Source organism: Stomoxys calcitrans, chromosome 4, assembly GCF_963082655.1.
Source record: "Stomoxys calcitrans chromosome 4, idStoCalc2.1, whole genome shotgun sequence".
NCBI classification, from domain to species: domain Eukaryota; kingdom Metazoa; phylum Arthropoda; class Insecta; order Diptera; family Muscidae; genus Stomoxys; species Stomoxys calcitrans.
The window spans coordinates 21,756,807-21,778,724 of record NC_081555.1 but is presented as its reverse complement, the minus strand read 5'-3'; the positions used below and the strand labels follow the sequence as shown (position 1 = coordinate 21,778,724).

Genomic DNA, 21,918 nt, shown 5'->3' with positions numbered 1-21,918 from the left:
ACATTTTCTTACAAATTTAGGTATTGAAATGTCATCCATGTGTCTAGTCAGCTGATATTGGTGTTGGTGTTTATATGGTGCCGCTGTAGGCTATATTTAGTGGCAGCACTCACTCTGTGAATCTTTAATGATCTAAGAAGTTGTTGCCCAAGGGTCATTTAGTCATTAAATGATCTTCGATTTTATTTGTGAACGGTCATTTGGTCTCCTGAGGAGAGCATAACACCCAAAGGCAATTGTGGCCCGTATTCAAATCTTCACGCCTTATTATCAATGCATGTTTTGTGCCTTCTTACGTTGGGTGTTGTGTAGGTTTTTGTGCGGCTATCCTTACTGCGTTGCTAGTTTGACTAATAACCTTGAAACCGTTTGTTGTCTCAATAATTAACCACAGCTGTTGGCGAGCTCTTTCTCTCTCTCTTTCACTCTCTGGCTGACATTTCAAAACGTTTTCGTGACAATGGAATTAAAATGTACATGCGAAGGTGTTGCAGGGACTAAAACTATATAGATGCGGCACACAAAAAGGTGACTACAAAAGTTGATGGACGGAACATATGGAGAAGAACAAAAGAAAAGGATATTACATAGTTGTAGCACGTTTTTCGGACTTTGTTCTCGTTCGATGTTCAACTCCTCCTCCCTCTTCTGTTTCTCTCTTTTCATTTACAAACGTTTTGTGACAATAATAATAATAATACTAACATGTTCATGCCATGATAGTTGAAGAAGAAAGACGTATGGACAGACGGGCGGACGGACAGAGGCATGAATGAATGCATGGAAAAACTTTAAAAGTAAAAAAAGTCACGTATTTAAATGACATTGTTGTTGCTTTCATTTACTTTGCTTTATATATGGGCAAATGACGTTCGAACAAATGCAGCACGACCGCCTCCAATGGCTGACTGGCATAGATGATAAAAAAAAAAGTTCTTATGGAATAAAGTACCCCTTGTGGTGTTGAGCATGAAAAAGGTACTTTTTTTGGATAGGTAAGGTAACCAAATCTATTTTCAAGAAAATATTATACGGAAATCAAAAGATTTGGAACTATGTCAGATTTATGACCGATTCGGACCAAGAATATCAAATCGATAGATCGGGGAGTTCGGACATTCTCAGACTTTACGCGAATTTGATACGATGTCACCTGTATGGTATGGATTAAACGATGGATTATATCTCTGGAAGACGGCAGCAGGGTATATGCGGAGCGACGGACTATGTACCAGAAGATCCTTCTTTTGTTGGCGGAATGCATATTCTTTTCCAGGACGGAGTACAGGGCTAGCGGCACCCCGCATTTTGATGGACATTGTGAATAAAAGGATGGAGCAAGGTTGGATTGGGACAAAAGGGCATGAGACTTCTTTGAGTAAGGAATGGGGGTCATATAGGCTTACTGACAGGTGCAGTGTCCTTAAAACGGAAGTCTTCGCGATTTTGAAGTTTCTGGAGACGATTTGCAAAAGTGGCTACCGTTTATAGTCATGGGGAAGACTGTCAAGCCATTATCGGAATAGCGGAGATGGCACTGTACACAGTAAACTGCGGACTGCCGCAGTGTATGTGAGGATGATGAGAAGTTAGAGACGGTTGAAAACATTTTCTTGCCCGCAATTTAGAGAAGACACCGGTGAAGACTTTTTTCTATCTGCAACATCCGTGTCAAGTATGACATAAGTCGGTTCATAACCGATCCCATATAAACCAATAATCCGATGAAATTTTCGGCAGCCATCCCAGGAGGAAGATGAGACCTCGATCTGTGTAATGGCTCGAAGATGGAGTCAGAACTGGATTGGAGGTTTACTCCAACGCACCCAATATCGTTATGTCTCCGAGAATACCGGACGAATACACGGTCTTTCAGTCCGGTCATGCCTATGTGCCGTTTGTTAAGCTACTGAACTTAGTAAATGAGATGGTCAAAGCGTGGTCGGTGGCGAGATGAGACTGGGCGGATTGTTGTCGGGCCGCTAAAACGCTTTGGCCTGTCATCGACTGGAGGAGGATGAAGAAGTTACTGGCCTTCGATTAGAGGTCGCTGAGCACCTTGACAGGAGTCATAATCGGACATTATGTGATAGTCCGCATGGCGGCGCGCATGCAAATGCCGCACAATGACTTATGTTTGTCTTTAAAGAGATATCGGCCAAAGAACTTGACAAATACGATCCATGGTGGAGGGTATATAAGATTCGGCTCGGCCGAACTTAGCACGCTTCTACTTGTTTATGTTAAAATCTGTTGCTGCTAACTATCATGTTACCCATTATCTTGTGGAGTCCTAATTTTCCGACCAAAGAAGGTGGAGTTGTGCGGAAGCGGTTTCGAGGTCCCACTAAACCCCGTGGAGTGACAGGGGGTTTATCTTATTGTATACTCTCCACCATGGATCGTATTTGTCAATTTCTTTGACCGATATCTCTTAAAAGACAAACAAAGGACAATGGACAAGAATTGCTATGCTATTCAGGACCACACTTATCGCAGTTGTTGATGGTCAAGCCAAAACAGTTCATGCAAAATTACAGCCAAATTGGATAGCTATTGCACCCTCTAGCGACTCAAGAAGTCAAGATCCGAAATCGGTTTATCTTGATGAGGATGAGGAGGAGACTATCAAGCACCTGTTCTGTTCATGACCGGGTCTGCAGGGACGCAAGCTCTCCTTTTTGGGGGGCGCTTTTTTTGCGATTTGCGTGGTCTTTCGAACGTACCCCTGGGCCAATAAAGCGCTTCGGCCTGTCATCGACTGGAGGAGGACGAAAAAGTTACTGGCCTTCGATTAGAGGTTGCTGAGCACCTTGACAGGAGTCATAATCGGACACTATATAATAGTCTGCATGGCGTCGAGCATGCAAATGACTTCTGCAGGAGTTGTCTTGATGAGGATGAGGAGGAAATTATCAAGCCCCTGCTCTGTTCATGACCGGGTCTGCAGGGACGCTAGCTCTCCTTTCTGGGGGGCGATTCTTTTGCGATCTGCGTGGTCTTGCGAACGTACCCCTGGGATTTGTGAACGTGACTGGATGGTTCCGACGGAGAGCGCTTTTAGATTCGGTGAAGGCACATACGAGCTTGCGGGAGGGTTTTCTAGGTATTCACACCATTTTAGTTTATTCTCGCTAGTCCAAAAATCGACCAAATAATAAAATCGCCTTGAAGGTATGCTACCCATTCAATCTATTACATGTTAGGTTTGGTAAGGTTGAAAAGAGGGTGCAGATATTAATCCGCCCCATGCCACTATTGACATATACCTCGAAAAAAGAGAATCTAAGTCAGCAATTCCAATTGGGGCCACCGTAGCGCAGAGGTTAGCATGAACGCCTGCGTTCGAATCCTGGCGAGACCATCAGAAAAATTGTCAGCGGTGGTTTTCCCCTCCTACTGCTGGCAACATTTCTGAGGTACTATGCCATGTAAAACTTCTCTCCAAAGAGGTGTCGCACTGCGGCACGTCGTTCGGACTCGGCTATAATAAGGAGGCCCCTTATCATTGAGCTAAAATTTTAATCGGACTGCACTCATTGATATGTGAGAAGTTTGCCCCTGTTCCTTAGTGGAATGTTCAACAATTCCGTGTTGGTTCAAGTCTGGTGATGTGTCCGCAAGTAAGCGCCGGAGTCTGTTAGCCGCGAAAGCCGGGCAATGACGTAAGAAACTTGCAACGTCTCATTATCTTCCCTACATGCCCTTCACACGCTATCACCTGCAGCAACTATTTAAAATAAATGAGCTGGTAGTCCTATGTGTCCCGTTATAATACCGAACGCTATACTATCCTCCTTCTTACATAAACATATCATAAGTTTGACAACTTTTCTTTGACAATAATATGTAGTTGCCAATTTCGATCAGTTGCAATAAGTATCTAGAATGGTACCACAAGAATAGCTTTATCATCTCTAGTTTCTGGAGTGAAACGGCAACTCACCTCTTACCCCCACATTTCCCATGTTCATTAAAACAATTTTTTAGGCCGTTTGTCGCCTGCGCAAGTTGGTTAAAATCTTTTTGTTGTTGCTGAGGAGTTTTATGCGCTTGCAGCACGTACCAGTTGTGTGCTGGTCTCGACTTAACATTATCATCGCCACCACGTCGAGTTGTTGGTCACCACACAAATGTGGAACAAAGAGTAGGAGAAACTCAATGAATGGTGGGTATATGCTAGGCGATGCACAGTAGAAAATTTCATTTATTTTACAGCTTACAAATCGTTACGAGATTATTTATGCGCAATCCAATTCAATGCAGCATGCGGAGAATAAACTGCCTCTCATTCATCCAAACGAACAGCGATTACAGAAATTTTGTTTTGGATGTAATTGACGATAGTGCATTCATTCTTGCATGGCATGATGCCATGTTGATGGTGACGGTATTCAAGTTTGATTGAATTATTTCCTATGAAAAATCATAGTGCCACAATCATTTTTTTTTCTTTTTTGTAATTTTTTAATATCTGAGTTTACGATAACACTTTAACAAGACTGCTTACTATTGGGAAATGAACATGTTGTCATGCCACAAAAACAAATGAAAACGAAAAACAAAAACGTTTTTCTACTTCCCAGAACAATGGAATCGTGATCCAGATAGCGGAGTCTCAGTTTTTGGGGGAGAGAATGTACGATTCTTCTATGACATGGGCATTGGCCCATTTCCAGCAAATGATCGATTGCACAAACATTTACCTAAAAAAAAGACTCAAACAACAATGATGCGTTAGACCACAGTCTACTCTATCTATCTCTCTCTCTCTCTTACTATAGTGCTAATTCATAATGGTACACAACACGCAACTCCCTTGTGCTCCCAGGGTGGAGTAAAAATATTACATGAATTTGTTGCAGAGGGATTTCCCACTGGGCAATCATTCAACATGAGGGGAAATTTGTGAGACACATAACAGACAACATCTAAAGGGTAAACATTTATTAATGACGGATTTTCATATATGCAACATATTCCATAGTAATATCAAACACATTTTGCTATCAAGGAAATTGAACCAAAGCTTGCGATGTTGCGATGCAACTGTCAAAAGTCTTAATTCAGAGTTGCCACTTACATTAATCCCCAATAACAGTTAATTAATTCACAATAACATCTGCAAGCATAAACGACCTTAATTGTCCTGGCAAAAATCTCTTGGGTTTATTGTACTGTGGCTAAGAGATTTTTAAGATTAGCCTGAAATTTTTTAACATACCGAGGGCTTGAAGGGAAGTCCTAGTGGTTTTACCCTCAAAGTGGAAAAAGTTATCCACAATATGACTGACGGCCTTGCGTCTGCTATCGTTTTACTGTCTAGGCCTAGGTCTAAGGAGCGAAAAAGTCTTAAGGCTCGTTAAGAATTGAAAAGTTAGCTCAAAAAGATGTAAACAGTCATCATAAGATTAGTGCTAACATATGGGAGCATTGGTATAATGAAATGCTGTATATAGTAAGAACGGAATTCGGACTCCCCTCTCTGAATGGGGTTATACTGCAACCATACCTTTACAGCAAGAGGAAGACGGAAGCAAGAAGCCGTAAGCCGCTGTGGCTCCGACGTCTGTGGGAGCGAAGACGGGAGTTAACCCCAGTAGATATGGATAGTGGTATAATGAAAGGCAGTGTTAATTCGGACTCCTATCCTTGAATGGGGTCATACTGCAACTATCGAAGGAGGTGAATAACCAGGGTATAATGAATTACTGAGTGTTCTGTTCAGCTCTTCATACGGAATACTGTCAAATTCAATATAAAAAAACATAAAAAAACATCGGTCCATTTTTTCATATAGCCGCCACATAAAACAATTTTGGATTTTGATTTCTTTAGCCTCTAGACGGAGCATGTATGAGGTGTTTTGTTGCGACTTCCAACAACTGTGTTAAGTATGGTAGAAGTCGATTCATAACTTGATATAGCTGCCATATAAACGGATATTCGATTTTTCCGAAATTCTGCATCAAGCCTTTTGTTTCGACTTCCAACAATTATGCCAAATATGATCAAGGTCGGTTTAAAACCTAACAGAGCTCCCATATTAACCGATTATACTTTTTGAGCCTGTAGATGGCGCAATCTTTATCCAATTTGGCTGAAACTTTGTACAACAAATTCACCTATGACCTTCAACATGTTTACCAAATATGGTCTGAATCGGTTTATAACCAGATATAGCTCCCTTATAAACCGATCTTGGATCTAGACTTCTTGAGCTACTAGAGGGCGAAATTCTCATCCTCTCATTGGCTGAAATTGTGCATGAAGTGTTTTATTATTACTTCCAACAACGGTCCATAACATGATATAGCTGCCATATAAGCCGATCTATGATCTTGACTTCTTAGGCCTCAACAGGGCTCAATTCTTTTCGATTTGGCTGAAATTTTGTGCAACGGTTTGTCCCATGATCTTCAACATACACCAAACCCAACCAAACAGCTAAATTTCAACCAAATTGCATAAGAATTGCGCCCTCTAGTGGCTCATGAAGTCAAAATTCAAGATCGGTTCATATGGCAGCTATATCAAATATGGACTGATATGGCCAATTAACAATATAAATATCAAGTATTTGTGCAAAATTTCATGCGCCTAGCTTTACTTCTTCGAGCATGCTTTCGACAAACAGACAGTCAGATGGCTAGATCGACTTAAAATATCTTGACGATCAAGAATGTACGTACTTTATGAGGTCTTAGACGAATATTTCGAGATGTTACAAGCAGAATGACGAAATTAGTATACCCCTTTCCTATGGTGGAAGGTATAATAAAAATTTTCAAAATATAATAATTGAATAGTACTCTGTGAAATAAAATATGAATCAATCAGCGATCAAAATTTCAAACGAATAGTCATGCCCGTTAGTAAATAAGAAATTAAATTTGCAGAAAGCATATTTATGTTAAAGTTTTGCTAAAATCCTACGAATAAGGAAAAATCTTAAATTGTCGGCAACTTTTTTTTTCAGTGTATAGAAGCAAAAAACTTTGCTCGTGAAATAATTAAAAATTTCATTGACAATTCCGAAAGCGCAAGCCGTTTAACATTTTGCACTTTCTTCCCCTGCGAAAGCATGCCGGACGTTGAGGCTAAGCAATGCTCAGGGGAAGCTGAGGAGGCATCGAGCTAAGTGGCACCGAGATCTATTCGCGGTAGGATCTTCAGGATATGCACTCCCCACAGAAGATTTGGCAGCAGATGCTGTGTTTGAAAAAGGGTGAGACATCGGCGCTTATTCCCTTTTCTACCTCTCTTACAGGGTAACCCTTTTCTTACACAAAATATTGCACTGCCTTCATACATTTAAATTTATAAAATACAGCCAAACTAGGGGAAAATTATGGCTATTGGTCTAGGAACACACTATTCGTACACATATTCAACAAGTTTTCATATTACCGACCTCTCATCAATGATTTACGCAAGTGGAGTTTCGTTTGACCTTTGTTGCTAGGCATTTTATTACCTCGTCCCTTATATTTACGAGCGAAATAGTATTCGTGATCGCATCTAACAAATTTTTATAACATAATAACGTCGTAGGCCAGTGTTAACTGTCTCGATATTAGGTGCATTTTCAAATGTTTCAAAAAAAGAAAACAAACACCAAGTTAAACCTGTTTTAATGAGTCACTTAACGATGATTAAAATAAGAGAAAAAACCCTAAGACCAGCACAATGTGGCGTCAAGTGATACCTGTTTCAAGTGACTTGGCTTGGCTTGATTGTTAAAATGTTGCGTATTAAATGAGAATGCAAGAAAAAATTAACTAATTTGAATAAATAAAATTGAACGAAATCGTTTATCAAAGTGCAGAAGATTGGGATTTTAAAACATATTTTTGGGGACGGTATCATTGAAACTCAGAAGCCAAAATGAAGTCCGAAAATATGAGAATAAAATCAAAGAATAAAACATCAGACTGATATCTTCGTATAAACAAATCCTACTGTTGAGATAAATATGGTAATATGGCAACAAATACCGAAGAAAACCGCGGCAGCTGCGTTGATAGTCATTTGGATTAACAATGCGGAGGTCTTGGCAACTATTCTAATTGAAGGCTTGGGTCTGTCACTACTGTGATATCACAATAGGCAACCATTTTCCAAGTGAGTCGTATATCAGATTGCCACTGTAACCTTAACCAATCAAACAGTAAAGCATGCTGAGAACATAGAAAAAACGTAACCGGGCTAAAGTACAATGAGGCAGCTGGAGCCGATGGGTTGACAACTGCTCTATTTAAAAGAGAAATCGGAATGCTGATTGTGGCTGTAAAGGGGATATCTCAACAAATCTCAGACTATGGTATTGAGAGTTTATATCGCCTAGCCTAGAGTTAGGTCGTCGTTGCAATAACCCCGTTAAAGTATAATAAGGCAGCAGGAGCCTATGTACTGTCCGCTAAGCTATACAAGACCGGAAGATGCACTCTGATAAGGCGTATAATATATATGAAATCGTATAATTTATGAAACCTCCGAACCAATGCCTAATAGTGACATTGAGAAAACAAAAACACCGCTAAGGTATAACAAGGCCGCTGTAGACGACGGGTTGGTAGCTGAGTGATTTAAGACCAAAAGGACACGCCGATTGTAGCAACGAAAAGGATACCTTCACACCTATTATTGACGATGGTATAGAAGTTATACCACCTATCTAGAAAAAGGTCAAAATAGCGGTAACAAGATAAAAAAAATAATAAGGGAGTAGATACCGAAGTTTCGCCAGCTGAGCTTTATAAGACCGAAAACAATGCATTGTTAGGGAGTAAAAAATAGTTGAAAATGGGCATACGCCGCAGCATCAACAGGGGGAAGCCAGGTGCCAAGACATGTCATGTGCAGCAGCAAGTCACCCGGTCGCGCCTTGTCATGGATAACTAGCATGTATTCATGCCTCTTGTCCGTCTCCCAATAAATACTTCCCGGGAAAATGTGGCTAATTCTCATCGCACCTAAGTCTCTAATGTCTGCATAGTACGAGCATTCCGTCAGTACATGACTCCAGTCCTCAGGTTTCCCACAGTTGCACAGATCAGTCGCGTCCAAGTTCTTCTGATGCAAAAATGCATAAAAGGAGCCATGTCCCGTCGGTATAAAGCCCAGACTTAGGCCGAAGCCAAAGTCCGGGCAGAATCGTACGAGCTTCGCGTCACGAATAAATTCGTAAGTCACCCGACCATTGTCACTTTCGGTCCATCTAGTTTTCCACCTATTATCAAGACGATCCAATAGGCTCAAACTATACAGAACAGCCATGTAACTCACGAGTAAATCAAGCGGAGTGCGCCAAGCAATACCTGTAGTGCATCTGTCGAAACAGTCCTACACACAGACAAGCAAGCCAGCATTGCCACCCTCTGACAAGAGAGGATCTTCTTTCGCCCTAAGACAGCCGCAGCAATTCCGTGCCACACAGGAGCTCCATAATTGCGCAAGCAACAAATAGGCCACCATATATGGACCGAAGAGCGCGACGAGCAAGATTCCAATCACTTCTCAGAACACGCTTAACCATTCCAGCTATTCCAGTCATATTTTCTTTCACCCGATCCAAATGAAACAGCAAACTCATTCTCCCTGAAACAGTCACTCCCAGATATTTTACGAGCGCTACGTTCCTGATGCTAGGTGCACCACATCGAATTGTGGTGGATGATTCCGCGACAAAATGCCCTTGAGCCACATTGACACGGTTTTGTCCTCCGCGACGTCAAACACAACACTATCGCTCGATTCGCCCATCACAAGCTCACCGCGAATTTCCAGCGCAAGTCTGTAACCTCCTTCAACCTGGATGAGCACTGATTCTGAAGGACTCAGCGAAAGGTCCCAGCAGGAGATCCATAAGCTTCCATATATATCTGTGCACTCCTGAGAGAGAACGGTATCGCTAGCACCTACCACGCTACGACGAGGATAAGACCCTATATTAACATATTGGCCTATATGACACTTATATCTGAATAAGGTCCGATCTCGACCATACTTGGTTCGGATATCGGAAGGCTCAATACAACTCACTGTTTCAAATTTCAGCGAAATCGGGTAATAAATGAGCTTGTTATGGTTTTAATGCTCTATATCAGCACCTCCGGTTTCATGGCAGTTACATATGAATTTATTCCGATCAAGGCCATATTTGGCATGGATCTCAAGGGGTCTAATAGAACTCAGTGATGAACTCAAATTTCAGCGAAATAGGGTAATAAATGCGCCTGTTATTGACTTAAGACCCTAAATAAGCAGATCTGTCTATATGGCAGCTATATGTTAGCATGTCGACCAAATTCGGCTCGGATATGGATGGACCTAATGAAACTTACTGTCGCAAATTTCAGCGAAATTGTGTTATAAATGCGCTTGTCATGGGCTTAAAATCCGAAATTAACATATCGGTCTATATGGCAGTGAATACGGGTCTATGCCAAATTTAAGCTCAATATCTCAATTTTTAAATACTGTAGTGAGATTAAAACTGACGGACACACAGGCGAACGAACGGACGGACAGCCACACGGACATCGCTAAATTGTCTTCGAATTTTACGACGATTCGAAATATATATACTTTGTAGGCCCGGAAATGGATATTTCGATGTGTTGCAAACGGAATGACTAGAAGAGACTCCCTATCCTACTCTTTGATAATACTGATAATACTCTTCATATTGTACGGATCGGAAGCACACGAATTTACTAATGCGGATGCGATCTCCACTGCAGTCGAATTAACATACCGGTATAGATCCAGAATCATTCATGGTCAAATACTGCTCCCCTCCGCATATTTGCGTAGAGTGAGCGTTCCTATAATACCTCGAAATATTGATCTGCGACCTCATTTATTACACCGAAAGAAAAATTGATACCGTATGGCATCAGTGGTATTGATAGTAAAGCAACACCGTAAATTAATACCAAAACAATACCGTATGGTATTCATAATGCTTCACATCATCCATACAATACGGTTATGTTTTAATAGTACTTTACTATCAATACCGTTGATATCAATTTTTATTTCAGTGTATATAAATACTTGATTTTCTTGATATTCTAAGTCGAACTAGCCAACTCCGTCTGTCCGTCCATCTGTACCCATATGCTTCTAATTGATGTAGGTCGATGGATCGATTAGACATCTTGACCACCTAGAGGATGCAATTGTTATCCAGTTGCGCCGAAATTGTAAATGTAGTGTTACTGTTACAAATTTCAACAACCAAACCAAGTTCTGGACATAGGGAAGTATAGGCTGATATAATTCCCATATAAACCGATCTCCCGATTCGACTTCTTGAGACCCTATAAGCCGCAATTGTTATCCGAATGGGCTAAAATTTGGCACATAGTGTTCTATAAAGACTTCCTATTTTAATGTAAAGTGTGGATCAAATCGGTAAATAACCTGATATAGCTTCCATATAAAGCAATCTCCTGATTTGACATCTTGAGACCCTACATGCTGCAATTTTCGTCCAATTGGGCTGAAATTTTGCACTTAATGTTCTGTTATGTCTTCCTACACATGTGCCAAGTACTGTCCAAATCGGACTATAACATGATATAGCTTCCATATAAACATATCTCCCGATTTGATATCTTCAGCCCCTGGAAGCCCCAATTGTTGTCCGATTTGGCTGAAATTGTACGTAGTGTTTCGCAAAGTCATCCACCGATCTTGCAAAGTTTGGTTCAAATCGATCTATAACCTGATAAATCTCCCATATAAACCGATTTCCCGATTTCACATCTTGAAACCCCAGAAGCCGCAATTTTTGTCCTATTTGGCTGAAATTATGTACATTTTATTTATAACTTCCGTCATCTATGGTAAGTATTGTTTAAATATAAGCCGATTTCCCAACCAGCCTTGCACGGTCCCTAGAAGTTTAATTTTGTACGTAAAGTACAACTATTCCCTTTAACTAAGCTCAATTTTGTAAACTTTTAGCAGAAGGCGTGGTGGTGGTTTCCCAATACTCGGTCCTTTTAAACTTACCACGCTTTTACCTGTCTTACTTAATTAATCATTTTTTATTATTTTGCTAATTTTTTTTTAATAAAAAGATATGTGATCGTTAAAAAAAAAACTTCCCTCCATTGCTTCTTTTCAAAATATCTCAATGGTAACCCTGGCTTTGGCCCGCTAAAACATTTACAATAGCCTTATCCTTTATAATGGGCATACCCTGAAAATCAGTTGAAGTTGGCAACTCCATTACAAGTGAGTCATTAAAGCATCAACTTGTGAGTTTAATTAACCGTGTCTAATTAAATCTTTTATTTTGGAAAGATATCACTTGGAAATTGTTGAAATGACAAAAAATAGCAATCCCAGCTCAAATCCCATTGTCAGCCAATAGAACCCATAGTAAACTAATCACTGAGATTTTTGATTATTTTGATCAAAGATGTATTTAGTAAGGGATGGGGGAAAGAGGCTATAAGCAATTACAACAAAATGAAATTGACAATTTGCAAAATGTATTCATTGAGGCGTTTCTCATCTTTCTCTAATAACATACATATAGGGGTTTGTGAAAAGGGAAAACTTTCAATAGTCAGCCAAAAAAAAGGCGAAATTCCCAATTGTAAGCAAGCGTGTGTGAGGCCAACCGTCAGCCAGCCATTCATTCATCAAAAGAAAATAAGATAAATACACCAAATTCATTTGCTATATATATATAACAACAAACGCCGCAAAACTATGAGTCATCATAAAAGTAAACAAAATCCCCGCGGTAATCCCGCACACACAGCCACACATAGTAATTTTTGTTGTTTTTATTTTGAAACTCTTTCTACCATTTTAGCACAAAGGATAACAACTTGCCATGCTTTCAGCCGGTGCTTGCTAATGTCTTAGAAACACCCCATGACAGGATACAATCCAGTGTTCTTTTTTCACATCAACAGTTTTTCGATTTGAGTCGTAAGATTTACTTTTGGGTATTTTATTTTAGATGAGAAACAACCTGCCGGCATGTGTAAGCAAAAGCAATTTTAGGGGTTAATGGCAATGGCGGAAACAATAATAATAGAAATTTGTACAATAATAACAAAAGGGAGCAATGTGCAAGAAAAGCAATGTAATTTCTTAAGTGTTGGTCTAAGGATGTACTCGTATCGCATAGTGGCAACACTGTATACAACAAATGCCCACTGCCAGAAAATTGGTGGTTCTTCGTTCAAGAAGAAAATAAACAAAAACAAATTAAATAAAAACAAACATCTTGACCAAACCTTGGTAGGAGTTGATTAAAAAGAAGGGATTTATATAGGGGTTGTATGTTGATATATGTTTCTTCGATTTATGGCAGCCCTTAGATAAAAGGTCCGTATCTAGGGTATAGTAAACAATTAAGGGTCCCTTAACGAATGAAAAATATTCAATGTGACAAAGATAAGAAATTAAAATGCAGCAGGTAGCTACTTAAAAGAGATCAGGTGCAAAGGAAAATATTTTCATTGATAAACGTGCAACATTACACTCTTCGGAGATTTTATCACAAATGACAGCTGTCAATAAGAAAAGAAAGTCTAAGATAGACTTGATTATAACCGCCAATAATGTGTTGTTTCGCTACAAACAACAGATTTAGAAATAACAATAGAATAAGTAGCAAATGTTCCATTTTAAGCCCAATCACCATGACACTTTGTTGTTAATTTTCTATTTTAAGCATTTCCCATAACTTATTTATTAGATACAACCTATTCCAAAGACGCACTTCTCACCTGTCAAAAACATGCAAAAAACATGTGCGTCATAATGTCAAACCATTGCAATTGTATAGTTAATATCCTGAAGAAACACATCAAAAATGTTCCGTAGCCATATGGCAACACCAGGGCTATCCGGGTTAATGGAGTGTTCACATCTTAAGACTGGTACTTTAAATTTGTTGATTGAAGAAGTTTGATACAAGTAGAAATCTTTTGCATAATACTTTTTTCCCACAAATTCAAATGTAGGATTAAAAACAAGACACATTTTTATACCAAAAGCAATCAAACCGTACCACAAGAAAGCAGCACAATTTTCGTCAGGCTTCCTTCATTCCACAGTGTCGGGGTGAAGATTCGTGACAATAACGAGTCCCGACCAAAGTACTCCTTTAGCAAAGCCAAGTCCATGGCAAAAGTCCTTTATGACCTTCTCGGCAACATAGAAGGTTCTCTCGAATACAAATACAAAATACCCAGCATACTAAACGTTCAAAGTTCGGAACAAGGCTGTACGAAAAACGGCAAACACATCCGAACTCTAATACGAAATCTGTCCGAAATTGGTCGGAAAAAAATTATATATGTATACAAGCATTCCAGAAATCATTCAAACTTCGGAATTCGTAACGAACTCGATAAGATCTTGACGGAATCAGAGCTGCGGGGTCTGACCTCCGACTCCGGCCTGGGGTAGGCCGCTAAGTCCGAGTACTACCAGCCACCATCTATGTACGTCGGCCATATTAAGAGAAACCAGGCAGTAGTGTGATTTATTAATCTCAAGGCTGGCTACTACTACTTCTTCAGCGATTAGTGACGAAAGAAGATAAATATTCTTAGTCTACGAACCGATTAACCGATGATTAAAACCCTCTTGCCATCAGCAGGACCTTCAGATCGGCCGATGTCATTTAACAAAGTTGAAGATTTACATGTAGAAACCCGATCAAGATCAGGCTTCAAATTTTCTTACACTGTTGCCTCATCGTAAGACAGGATTTCATCCTCGTTTGATCTCGTCATTATTCGCTTTTGGGAAAGAAGTGGCACAACTCTTCCTTAGGTCACTGGACAAATGAATGGCACATCACCCAACCGATGTCATTGGTCCCACTCTGTATTTGTACTGCTTTTGAATTGCAGAGCATGTGCAGACAAAATATAGAGTGGGAGCAATAAAAGTGGTTGGGTGGTGTGCAATTAATTGGCACTTGTGGATGAGTCTTCCTCAGATGTTTCTTACGCTAGAGGAGAGGCGTCCCTTCTTTGCCGCTAGGGTATTCCCATTTTCAGAAATCCAACAGGTTTTAGTGTTCCTTATGATAGTTTTTCAGATCAGAAAAAGAGATCAGGTGCAAAGGAAAATATTTTCATTGATAAACGTGCAACATTATACTCTTCGGAGATTTTATCACAAATGACAGCTGTCAATAAGAAAAGAAAGTCTAAGATAGACTTGATTATAACCGCCAATAATGTGTTGTTTCGCTACAAACAACAGATTTAGAAATAACAATAGAATAAGTAGCAAATGTTCCATTTTAAGCCCAATCACCATAACACTTTGTTGTTAATTTTCTATTTTAAGCATTTCCCATAACTTATTTATTAGATACAACCTATTCCAAAGACGCACTTCTCACCTGTCAAAAATATGCAAAAAACATGTGCGTCATAATGTCAAACCATTGCAATTGTATAGTTAATATCCTGAAGAAACACATCAAAAATGTTCCGTAGCCATATGGCAACACCAGGGCGATCCGGGTTAATGGAGTGTTCACATCTTAAGACTGGTACTTTAAATTTGTTGATTGAAGAAGTTTGATACAAGTAGAAATCTTTTGCATAATACTTATTTCCCACAAATTCAAATGTAGGATTAAAAACAAGACACATTTTTATACCAAAAGCACTCAAACCGTACCACAAGAAAGCAGCACAATTTTCGTCAGGCTTCCTTCATTCCACAGTGTCGGGGTGAAGATTCGTGACAATAACGAGTCCCGACCAAAGTACTCCTTTAGCAAAGCCAAGTCCATGGCAAAAGTCCTTTATGACCTTCTCGGCAACATAGAAGGTTCTCTCGAATACAAATACAAAATACCCAGCATACTAAACGTTCAAAGTTCGGAACAAGGCTGTACGAAAAACGGCAAACACATCCGAACTCTAATACGAAATCTGTCCGAAATTGGTCGGAAAAAAATTATATATGCAAGCATTCCAGAAATCATTCAAACTTCGGAATTCGTAACGAACTCGATAAGATCTTGACGGAATCAGAGCTGCGGGGTCTGACCTCCGACTCCGGCCTGGGGTAGGCCGCTAAGTCCGAGTACTACCAGCCACCATCTATGTACGTCGGCCATATTAAGAGAAACCAGGCAGTAGTGTGATTTATTAATCTCAAGGCTGGCTACTATAGGGTGATTTTTTTGAGGTTAGGATTTTCATACATTAGTATTTGACAGATCACGTGGGATTTCAGACATGGTGTCAAAGAGAAAGATGCTCAGTATGCTTTGACATTTCATCATGAATAGACTTACTAACGAGCAACGCTTGCAAATCATTGAATTTTATTACCAAATCAGTGTTCAGACTTGATGTATGGCTTCAAGGCAGTCGGAATTTAATAAACATATGTCTCTGGTTCCCTTAAGTCTCATCCAACCTCTCATCCTTGCAGTTGGAAGTCCATTTGTTTCCCAATTCGGGTATGCATTCGGGAATTGAAGAATTCTTTGATATCCATGCTATGGGGGACAATCGGGCCCGAGCCCGAACATTCCTTTTAAGAAACAGCTGGGGTACTGCTGGTATCAATGAGGGCTCCCCCGTCCAAGTTAAGGCCCATTAATAAGCAACCTCCTTTTTATTGTAGAGTCAAGTGGGGGGATTACCACCGCTGACATTTTTTTATGTTCTCGCCAGAATTTGCCTATGACGCTGCACACATGGGTGAAGCGCCTATAACCTTTCCATTGGCAAAGGGTACTAGAACTACCTTTTGCCTTCAGTTGAGAAAGGGCACTACGTCTACCTTTTCTGTTGAAAAAGGGTACTAAAATTATCCATTCTGTACGGAAGGGCACTAAAAGTACACTTTCCGATGGGAAAGGGTACTAAAACTAAGGGTAATAAGACTACCTTTTTCGTTGGGAAATGGTATTATAACTACCCTTTCCGTTGGAAAAGAGTACTAAAACTACCTTTTCCATTCGGAAAGGTTTTTAAAACCACCTTTTCTAGTGGGAAATGGTACTAAAATTACCCTTTTCGTACTACAAATGCCCTTTTCGTTATGAAAAGGTACTAAAAATTTTTTCTGTTTGGAAAGGGTATTAAAAATAGCCTTTCCGTTGGAAAGAATATTAAAACTATTTTTCCGCTGGAAAAGTGTACTAAAATTACATTGCCTTTAGGGAAGGGTATAAAAATTACAATTTCCGTTGGGAAAGTGTACTAAAACTACCCTGTCTGTTGCACGAAGACCACCATTTCTATTGGTAAAGAGAACCAAAGCCACCATTTACATTGAGAAAGAGTACAAAACATATCCTTTACTTTAGGAAAGAGTGATAAAAATACCATTTTCTTTTGTAAAGGTTACTAAAACTGCTCTTTTGTTTGGGAAAGTATCCTAAGACTAAATTTTTCATTGGTAAAGCGTACCAAAACTGTCCTTTCTTTAGAAAGAGTACTAAAACTACCAAATCATTTGGGATGTGGTACTTAAATTAATCTTTTCATTGGAAAATGTTACTTAGGCTCTCTCGAAGGAGAAATCAACTGATGATTATGTAATAAAATAATTTTTTCCTAACTGGAAAAGAATTTTAAAAATGAGGTGTTTTCGTCCCATCACTTTAATTTCCTATCAGATCACAATTTAATATAACAAATGTATCTCTCAGATAAAGGAATTCGTTTGTTCTAATCTCACTCACTCTAATCTCACTGCTCTTTTTAACACCATTTTCTAATATGGCAACTATGATATGTAGTTTTTGTAAAAGTGGTAATCCATTTTTAGGATCACGAAATAAACACATGGTAACCCATTTGCGATGAATTTGACAATTGCAGCAGGTTTACCGTTAAGTATGAAGGAAAACATTAGCGCCAAATGTAAACAAATTATAACCAAAACAAATAAGAACATTGAACATAGCCTTTCAATAAATTATGGTGTGCAATGGATTTAGTATTTTGTGTGTGTGTGTTTGAGTATTTATGAGTAGCATGAATATTGAATAGAAAGTGCTGACTGCGATCAATTTATAGAAGTATTTGGTCTTAGGTAGGTACATATTTTCGTGGTAAACATAACAAAATTGTTTTTTTCTTCATGCGTTATGTATTCTTTTGGAGGTAAAGGTAAACAAAGAACCATAGGAAAAGCTAAAAGCCACTGCACACAGAAAAGAAGTGATAATCATGAGATTGTCATTATTTATGCAGTCTTTTAGAGTAAATTAAGGGAAATCGTTTAAATAAACACCAAGAAAAAAAGCTCTTACAAAGAATGGTTGGGATTGGTTTCAGGGTGTAACATCATCATCATACTTGTAGGCATAGAAAACTTGTAGTAATTGTGTACTCACCGTTTCGTCCAGATAATGAACCGATTGGTGTGGTAGTTGATGATTATGCTGTGTCTGCTGCTGCTGTTGATGATGATTATGGTTGTTTAGAACTTGTGGCGTTGAAGATGACGACGATGTTGATGATGATGATGACGACTGTCGATCTGCAAGACTGCAATCCATATTACATTTGATTTTTGCTTTAAGCCACAGGCAATAATAACATCAAAGTCGTTTATATGATGTTGGTTGGTTTCTGGTCACAAGCACAAGCAGTAGGCGACAACAACAAACTACAACACAATAACTCTACTACTGATGACTGATGTTCTGATAGAGATGGACGATGAAGAGACATACAAGACAGCAGAATGGCACAGCTATGCAACACTCATTCACTCACTCTCTACTCACTTAAGGCCCCAGCACACGGTTACTGATGATGGCACAATATTACTTTGTTGTGCAAAAGTCACACTTGCGAGGGACGAGAACGAGGAAGGAGGCGCATACACTCACTCTTCTTACCTAAGTGTATGCAAATGAGAGCGAGCGCCCCAAACGTTGTTCAGCAGACAAAGTAAATATCGACTAAGGGACGGGGTTTGGGATAGATAGCACAGTCATTCACCAAGAACCCGCAACTCAAGCGATAAAATTGAAAAACGATATGTGTATGCAAGTTTTATGCGTTACTGCTGACAAGGAGATTGGAGTAGTAGAGTAAATTTGTAAAAGTATGATAATGCACTTTGCACACACACCACACAACAACAACTTAATAATGCCTGCAAAAAAAAGCCGATACAAAATCTCATTTCTTTTTCGACCGACCGACCAAACGAACGATTCTTTTCAATTGCTTGCACTGTATTTTTTATGTGTATTTATTATGACTTGTTTTAACACCCGAAAACGAGTATATTTCTGGTTATTTTCTCAATTTTTTTCGGATGCATTAATTTTTTGCGCGTAGGCGTTTTTAAATCCTCAATGGATCTTTGTTTTTGTATTTAACGACCCACAATTTTTCTGGGCAATTTTCACATTTGTTTCAGAAAAAATTTACGGCTTTACGTTTGTGTTTCGCTGTTTCGCTTCTTTTCGTATCGTTTGTTGTTTTTGGTGCTGCTATTGTTGTTTATGCACACGAACGAACGAACAGAGTGTTTCCTTACACCCACCCACATATAAACACAACTCTTAAGATTATTTCCTTTACCACCAACAACAAGATGACGCGAAGACAACAACAATAAACACACAAAAGACCCGTTTTCTTCTTCTACTGCAACACACACAATACAATCAATAAAATAACAAAAAAAGAGTGTAAAAAATTATACACAACACAACAAATTTTAACACAAAAAACCATACACTTCGTTTTGGGTGTAGCCAGCCGCCGCCGTCTTTTTGGAATGACGTTGCCTGCCTGCTTGGCCGAAGCTTTAGTAAGAAATGTCAATTGGAGTTATTGTTGTTGTTGGTAGTGAATGTGTGTGTTCTGGCTTTTTCTACACAATCGCAGTGTATCCACACAACTCCCTAGCAGTGTTGTCAACTATAGGAAATTTAAATAAAAATATATAAAACACCAACTTTTTACCAAATATTTCCTAAAAGTTTTGACTACAGGTACGTAAATCTCCGTGTTTTTAGGGTGAATACCCATGGACCAGTCAGGATCCAAAGTTCCCTGGATGGAATATTCACCCAACCCATAAAATATGGGTATCAAAGGAGTCGTATTGGCGAGTAGATGACGAATATTTGAATAGAAATTTTAAAAGGTGGAATCTGAACCCTAAAGAATTTTGGACGTAAGCCCGTTAGTTTTGCTAAATCAAGTTAAATTTCCACCAAATTTTATTTTTTTAAATTCTTCATATAAACTTGCTTACTGTTGTTGTGAAAAAATACAATTTACCCACGAACTTGTAGAGGCAGAAATAATTTCGCATAGGTATTATCCTTTTTAGCCTATAAATGCACAAAGCTCCCTAGCAAGGTTTATTTAAAAAAAAATAGGAATTAAATGGTTATTAGTCGCCATTTAATTCCTATTTTTTTTTTAATTAAAAAAAAAATTTATAAAAACGCAAGCTAAATTTTGGAGAGCGTCCTTTATAAAGGACAATATGCAAGGAGTGCGCCTAAAATAGGATTTGCTTCAACAAGCTTTGAAAGAATTATATTGGTCCCGTAATTGTTCCATTAATTTAAGGTTAGTTTTCCGGGAAACTGCACTTTTGCTGAAATTTTGGTATGTGGATGTAGGTTTGACCCCAAGAACAAGTAATCGAATCGTTATTACCTTTCGTTTGTTACGCATATTGCCTAGGTTGAAGCACTTCTTATTGAGGGGGTCTTTTTCGACCTTAAGGGGGTCCACTGCCTTTGCCCAAAAAAGGACATCGTGTGTGTTTTCCTAGGGTCAACCCAAATCTACATACCAAATTTCAACGAAATTCGAGGAGCGCCTTACAAAGCGCAGTATTCCTTGCTTTAATTTACCTGCAACGTTTTTTACAATTTTTAAATTTTTTTAGTAGACATGAACTTTAAAGTTGAAACTTGTTCAAAATTATAGAATAGGTGATATCTTCTAACTTCATTTCTGTATAGTTTTCCAAAATATTCATAAATAAATGAACATGTAGCGTGGGAACATGCCGATAAAAAGGACACCATGCACTAATGGGTTAATATGTGTGAAGAGCACACTATCGCATGTGGATTTCCGAACTCATTGGATTATGTACTTGTGTACGTATTTGTAATTTATTGCCCATAGTTGTTTTATACCCAAAGCAATAAACGTGTATTTTTTTAATTTTTAAATAAATAACAAGAGTTTCAACCCCTTTAATGCAATTGACAACACTGCCGGCAAGTCGTGTAACTGCATTTCCCTCTTTTTGACAGCGCGTACACATATACACGACATACTCGTTGGAGCGAGCGGCAACAAAAAAAAAGAGTATCTTTGCACCACTACATCAACCCACACTTTTCACAACTCACAAATACACATACACAAAAGCCAACACCGACGACTTGCCTTTTACAAATCCTTTTAAATTTTTTCTTCAAATTCCACATTAAAATTCTTTAATTATATTATATTTATATTTTCTAGATAATAATTAAAATAGTAATAACTTTATGCACTTTGTTCACTTTGAGTCGGTAAGTTTTAATACTTTAATTCTTATTGGCTTATTGAATGCGCTGTATCTTTCCGCCCCCACAAATGACTAACTTGTCAATCGGTGCTTATTGGAAGTACAATAAAACAGAACGGGGGTTGTTCAGTGCCTTCTTTGAAGTTGCAGTGTTGTATTTCGCCGTGATAGAAATTGAAGTTAATTGATAATTCTTAGGAATGGTTACCCGATAGGCTAAACAATTTTTTAAAATCATTAAGTTTTGAGTATAAACAACGGTACTCACAAATAATAAGGTATATTTATTTGACAATTCTATAAAAGAAATCTGTCAAATAAACCTACTTTAAAGCTGCATTAAGTTTTGTGAATGGAGGCATAATTATTCATAGTTCTTGCAGG

At 38.8% G+C, this 21,918-nt stretch overlaps 1 protein-coding gene across 2 annotated transcripts in view; it reads right to left on the bottom strand.

The window, feature by feature from the left end:
* LOC106085358 (amyloid beta A4 precursor protein-binding family B member 1-interacting protein) overlaps positions 1–19,770 on the bottom strand; it is an 89,997-nt gene extending 70,227 nt beyond the window's left edge. Inside the window, exons 1-2 of one of the 2 annotated variants that reach the window (XM_013249585.2) lie at positions 19,727–19,770; positions 18,365–18,518 (exon numbers count right to left, since the gene is read on the bottom strand). Coding sequence is in view for 1 of the 2 variants with exons in the window: in XM_013249577.2 (XP_013105031.2) it covers positions 18,365–18,529 (165 nt within the window). In the remaining variant the exon portion in view is untranslated. Of the gene's footprint in view, positions 1–18,364; positions 19,700–19,726 lie in introns of those variants that run through there. The other variant, XM_013249577.2, reaches the window with a different exon arrangement.
* Between the last annotated feature and the right edge of the window lie 2,148 nt (positions 19,771–21,918).